Genomic DNA, 6,780 nt, shown 5'->3' with positions numbered 1-6,780 from the left:
CAGGGGGCGGGGCTGGCTGGCATGTGGTGCTGGGGGATTGAACCGCGGTCCCTGTGCTTTGCCAAGCTTGTTCCAAGTAGGTGCTTTAGACCACTCAGCCATCTCTCCAACCCTGCTTTATTTATTGTTGCACCATCTTGACCTTTTAAAACATATCTGGAGGCTCTTAGACATATGTAAGGGTTCCAAGTAATACAAATTAGCACTCCAAATGACTGCAACAATTAGGATGAGGTGCCATCCCAAATGACAAATGAAAATGTGAACAAATCGTTAAATCAGTCATAGTTGCTGACTACAGTGAAAAACATGACTCCACATCACTTCCCATCTGAAAATGCACATAGTATTTGCTGAATATTTACTCATAAAAAACAAGTCTTAAAGTGATTCCAAAGACAGAATGAGAATGTACACACACATTAGCACACATGTATGAATTCATGCCTGTGTCTTTACACCTATGTCTATTGATTCTTAGCCATAGAAAACAGGCTGAGTGCAGAGCCTGCCCTCTGTGCTGAGGAAGGACAGCTGAGGAAAGCCCCTGGCATACACAGGCTTCAGGAACTTCAGCTTCACAGGACTTGGGAGGCAGCAGAACGCATCTCCTTACAGGCTTCATAAGCAGTGCCAGTTATGTGCTCAATTGCCCTTCCCCTCACTCAACACTGCCAGGGGACAATGAGGTATCTGGCTCTTCTCACAGCACTCCACAAAATAAATATTCAAGCTCTTATCAACATGCTACATGAACATAACATTAAAAGGCAAAGAACTATCAAGCTTAGAAAATGAAGCCTCCTATCCCATATCCCCCACCCCTGGACTCAAGTCCTCAGAAGCTACTGTTAACCCTTGGCCCTTCCTTTGATTTCTTACCCACCTTTAAATATTGTTTAAATGCTATCTATTGATTAGCCTATTTTATGTTATACATTTTTATGAAGATGAAATTTTCTTCTCATACACACCTTCCCCCTTTCCACTTTCAATACAGATGTAACCCAATTTTGCTGAATTAGAACCAATCATCAGGTAACACTGTGTGCATTCCTTCCACTAAGTCACACTTTTGTTTTTCTGACAGTTAATAAATGCATTACCTCATTTGCAGGGACTGTATGTAACCCCATTTTCCTGTCAGGCTTTCTGTCACTTCCACTTTTCCCCCTGTGGATCTCTATCCCGGAACGTGAGGTCCTCCTATGATGATCTCAGGTGTGCGGCACTGCTACAGCACCAGGACTTGCTGTGCAACAGTCATCCTGGGAATTCCCTCTCCCACCTGTGTCAGATCTCCCATTCCCTGAAGCTTGTGCCTTTCTGTTTTGGTTTATGCAGCAGTTAACTGCTTGTGTCAACTGGAGTAAGAAATGCCCAACTACATTGGCTCAGCATAGTTCTGGATGTGGAAGATCAGCCCTAGGGAGGAGCATCGCCAGAGTGGGGGAGGTCTCGCTTCTGTTTTTTCAGAGGAGTGCCCATCTTTACCTTCACCTTGGACACCACCTGCTGGCTTCTAGCACACTCTTCAGCCTTCAGGCACAGAGCCCTCAAGCTACCATCAATGGCCATCCTCTCACCTCTTGATACAGACTCATACAGGGTACTGCGCTGAGCTACTGGCCTTCAACTGGATCCTTTGGATCTCCAGGGTGTAAACAGGCTTTTAATTAATTAATTAATTAATTAATTGGTACCTGGTCTCACTTTGCAGCTTGGACTTGTAGTGATCCTCCTGTCTCAGCCACACCAGTGCTGGGATTATAGGCATGTGCCACCACACCTGGTTTCAGCAGATAGCACATGGTTTGCAGCCGGCACAGCATGTGGCAGCAGGGATGGAATTTGGATCCTTGTGTTTGCCAGGCAGGTGCTTAGACAACTGAGCTACCTCCCCAGCCCCTAACATACCTTTTACACTCTTCTGACTCTGGGTAGCCAGGGTAAGCCAGTCTTGTAAATTCTTATGTATTTATAAATGCTGCAATAAACCTGTTTCTCTAGTAAGCACTGGTTGATACAACTCATTTCTTACTTGTTGGAGCAAATTCTCCTCCAACTCCTGAGAAATGTACGGGAGGTAAATATGAGGTCTACCATATCTAAAAATGCTTTGTCTCACATCTGAGTGATAGGTTAGCTGAGTATAGAACTCTAGGTTGAACATAAATTTGACTCCAAATGCTGAAGGCATTTGTAGATTTCTAGTTTTTATAAGGCACCTGATAAGCACAATGTGATTCTAGCCCTGAGATTTCAGAAAACCTGCTTTTCCTCTTAAAAGTTCTAGCATCTTCTTTATCATCATACCCAGAATTTTCATAATCATCACAATCATGTATCTAAGAATATGAAATATATATATGTATATATATTCATCAGACATAGAAACTTTCTAATATTATTTGAAGATTTCCTTTCCTCTTTTGCTTGCTCTTTATTTTTCTTGAACTTCTTTTAGTTGAATAACTCTTGGATTTATTCTTTAGTTTTCTAATATTTTCATTACTATAATTTGATTTTCTGAGAGACTTCCTTAATTTTATCAATAAACTATACTAAATGCAAGTGTCAAAAATAGAAAAGGCCTAGAAGATAGATTCTAGGCACTAATGTACAATAAGCAAAGAGTTGTGAATGGACATCTAATGTTAAAAGAAAAGTAGCTGCATTTATTGAAGATTATGGAAAGATGTGCTCAAGACAGATCTATGCTGACAGTGGTGCTAGGGCAACAGGAAAGTAAAAAGCACAGCACAGAACACAGATTAATCAACAGCTTACATTGGGTATGTAGGCGAGACTGACAAGAATGACCTGCAGTGTTGAGTCATCTCAACAGCTTTCAATGAGCAGGCATGTCCCAGAACTCACTCTATAAATTACATGTATGAGACGCATTCCATATTTATGAACCTTTAATAAGGTATGAGTGGGGAAAGAGTTCCTGAAGATCAGTCCAGAAGATCTAACACAGACATGCTCTGGCCTGTAACCTCAGAGGTTTCTTGAGTTTTTGTTATTTTGTTTTCTACCTCTCTTAAAACAATAGACAGAGGATTGACCCTGGGGCACTACCCAAATTCAAGTGGGTGAAGGTAAGTAGTCTCCTAGCCCCAACTGTGCTACCTGTGCTAGGGGCATTAGGACTAATTTTTATTTTCTTCATGTTTTCATGCATGTTATACAATAACTAGGAGACTTCTGAGAAGATGTCAGAGTGGTAAGCAGCAGAGATAGACACTGAGATTTGCTGTCCAGACGCAGGAACACAGCACTGGGAAGAAGAGGAAGGATCTGAAGTGAGAACTGAAGCCCATGAGAAGAGAAAAGAGAAACTTCAACGAAGGAGGTGGTGGCCAGTGTCTTCTGTGTGAGTCGGGATTCACTGCATGGGAAGAGCGGTTCAAACCTGCTGACACCTGGTGACTGCTGGCAAGGCCAGACAGAGGCCTCCACCGAGAGATGAGGCAGTGCAGCAGAGGAGTGGATGCTGTGGGCTGCACTGAGTGCTGAGTGCAGCGGACCTGACCATCCCACAGGAAGGGTGACTGGCCAAAAGCCACCTTGGAGGGGGCCAACTGAGCGTGGAACTCGGAAGAACTGCTGGCTCCAACCAGCAACTCCCTGCTAAGTTCAAGCCCACACAATGTGCACTGAGGGCTGCATGCTGAATGGGTCTAGTCCCGGCCTCATGGCCAAAAACTAGCCTGAACTTCAGCAGAAATAAAGGCACTGGCTCACTGAGATTATCCACTAATTACCCTGACATAAAGTGACTGCTGGCTTGCTGGGACAAATCAGCACAGATGTGGACTCTGTCTCCATGTGTTGTCTACCAGTGACAGCAGAGACAAACCTTGAAATGAACTTTTTTCTCTCTTTTTTAATTTTTTCTTTAATCTTGTTTAATGTTTGATCTTGTTTTTATATGAGTGATGAACATGGTTTCTAGTTTCTTTGTTGTTGTTGTTCTTTCTCTCTTTTCCTCCTATATTCTGTACCAGTGTACAATAACTATAGATTGGAATTAGAGTCAGAAAAGAGTACAGTGTCCTAAAAATAAAGTCACTTCAAGAATAATACAGTACTTCAATTTTCTGCTATGAATTTTCTATAGAAATATCAAGGTAGAAGTTTGAGACTTTTTTTTTTAAGCTTTTTTCTTTTTTGATACCAGGAATCAAACCCAGAGCCTAATGCTGAGCTACATCCCCAGCCCATGGTAGAAGTTAAAATACATAAGGAAGGAAAATGTTCGACCTTGTCATCATGGAGCTATCAGCTCCCAAATGGCAGGTGCCAGAGACTTTAGTGTTAAGCGAGGCCGCAGACAAACACAGGACCTGGCACTGAAACAGGTTTTCATTACTTCCTGATAGAGAAGGAACACATTTACTTACCCAGTTTTCTTCTATTACTCCAACATTATATTTACCATCCTCACTTGGGTCTGAGTGCTGCTTCTGCTCAGCAAAAAATTCCTGGAGAGCTGCCAAGGTGTGGGCAGAAAGTCGGGGGGTATCGTCATCTGAGTCACTCATTTCACAAATGTATATACCTGCAGGCCAAGGAGTAAACGTGATGTATGGACTTGGTTCCTCCTTTCATCAAATAACATTTTTTTAAAAATTCAACTCACAGCAAAGACCCCAACTGATGCTTTATGCAGGAAACGCACATATCTAAACCTTCTAGGATTTGCCTGGCATAGTGGCTCATGCTTATAAGTCCGGCGCTTGGGAGGCAGAGGCAGGAAGTGTGCTATGAGATGGAGGCCAACCTGGGTTACACAATGAGTTCAAAGCCAGCTTGAACTGCATACAGAAAGCCTGTCCCCAAAAAACAAAACCTGGCCAGGCATGATGGCACACGCCCATAACCCCAGCACTTGGGAGGCTGAGGCAGGACGATCGTCATGCGTTCAAGGCCAGGCTGGGCTACAAGGTGAGTTCAATGGCAGCCTAAACTACAGAGCAAGACCCTGTCTCAAAAAACCAAAATCAAAACAAAAACCCAAAACAAACCAAATCAAGAAAGCTTTGGGATCAAACACATAGCAGGGGCTTCTAATTCATAAAAGTGGCCACACTTTTTGATCCCTTTTCAAAGGAAATATTTACCACAAATAGCTAGAGATATTTTGCTTCTTTCTGGTGCTCTCAATATGCAGAGCTTTTCTGAGAGGGAGAAATAAATCTTTAAAAATTAAGAATTATTTCCAGCAGTGGATGTTGGCTTCAAAGCCTTTAGATTGAGTTATATTTCTAGCACTTTTTGTTTCCTGCATTCAGACAGTCTTGCTAAGTCTCACTGCTGCCCAGGCTGGGCTCAAACTGGGACCCTCCTGCTCAGCCTCTGGGTGGTGAAACTGTAAGCCTACACCACTATACGCAGGTAAGATTTTTCAGTTTTCTTTCTTTCTTTCTTTCTTTCTTTCTTTCTTTCTTTCTTTCTTTTTTTGGTGGAACTGGGGATTGAACTCAGGCCCTTACGCTTGCTGGGGAAGCGCTTATTCCACTGAGCCATCTCCTCGACCCTCAGTTTTTTTTTTTTTTTTAGAGACAGGTTGCTTCTCACACGTTCCCATTATGAGAACATAAACTGTCAACTCAGATAAATGAACAGGAAAATACCCTCCTGAAAGGAAATATGTAGATGCTGGCCACAGTAGGTCAGGTCCAAAGCTGAGAATGGCTTGGGATTAAAGCAGGACACTTCCTTAGCTACTATCACTGAATTCTGGGTGATAGTATTCACCAGAATACATCACACTGTGCTACATCTCCAGTCCATCTGTCTGTCCGTCTTTTCTTTATTACTTTACTTTTCCTTCCTTCCTTCTTTCCTTCCTTCCTTTCTCCTATCTACCAATCAGCTTAATGCATGTTTTGGATGTTTTTATTTTTTATTTTGAGATAGTATCTCTCTAAGTCACTAAGTTGCACTTACTGAGCTTGAACTTGTAATCCTCCTGCCTCAGCCTCTCCAAGTGCTGCGATCATAAGCATTTATCACCATGCCATCTTTCAGACAATTTTTTATGCTGAATGTCACTGTTTAGGTGAAATAAAGCTCATGGCTATCACTGCTACATATAAAAGATCAATTCAGGAGAGACCAGCATGGTGGCACTCTGCCACAATCCCAGCACTTGGGAGGCTGAGGCAGGAGGAATTCTGCAAGTTCAAGACCAGCCAGAGCTACAAAGTAAGTTCAAGGCCACCCTGAACTACATAGTGAACTGCATAGTGAGACCCAAAAAAAAAAAAAAAAAAAAAGAAGGAAAGGAAAAAAGATAAAACAGAGTGAGAAAGAAGTAAGGTAGTTCTGCAGAAAATGATGGCCAAATATAATGTTATCTTGGGTATGGCCAGGTTCTGAGGTTATGGCTCAGCCCTTCAGCTGGTTGAATCCATAAGTACAAAAGATTCTAAAACCACACTTGTTGACACTCAACAATTTTCTAGAAAGCTCACAGAAATCACTGAAAGCAATTACACTCATGTTAGACAGGTCTGTGGGACAAGGGGTCCAAAATAGGATGTGTTGCCAGGAAATTAAACACAGATCTCAACTATAACGTATTTGTAACCATTTGTCAGGGCTCAGATCCAAAGTGACTCCACAGAGCACAATGAATCTAAGATGCACATGTAATTCTGCTTCCTGATTGGGGAACTCCAAAACAAGCCACACTGCATTCCTGGCTGCCAAAGCCTATGGTGTAATGATACCAGGAAAGAAACTGTTCTTTAAAGACCCTCCTGTAGC

At 42.4% G+C, this 6,780-nt stretch overlaps 1 protein-coding gene across 3 annotated transcripts in view; it reads right to left on the bottom strand.

Moving 5' to 3' along the window:
- The window catches only part of Eef1akmt1 (EEF1A lysine methyltransferase 1), a 44,293-nt gene that overhangs the window by 4,744 nt on the left and 32,769 nt on the right, over window positions 1-6,780 (bottom strand). For all 3 annotated transcript variants that reach the window (XM_004639404.3, XM_023699191.1, XM_023699192.1), the window contains exon 2: window positions 4,410-4,567. In XM_004639404.3, the coding sequence (XP_004639461.1) occupies window positions 4,410-4,550 (141 nt within the window). In that variant the 5' untranslated portion in view covers window positions 4,551-4,567. The remainder of the gene's footprint in view (window positions 1-4,409; window positions 4,568-6,780) is intronic.

This window comes from Octodon degus, unplaced genomic scaffold (assembly GCF_000260255.1).
Source record: "Octodon degus isolate 3935 unplaced genomic scaffold, OctDeg1.0 scaffold00111, whole genome shotgun sequence".
Taxonomy (NCBI): domain Eukaryota; kingdom Metazoa; phylum Chordata; class Mammalia; order Rodentia; family Octodontidae; genus Octodon; species Octodon degus.
The sequence above is the reverse complement of the archived record's forward strand: the minus strand, read 5'-3'. Positions and strand labels throughout refer to the sequence as shown.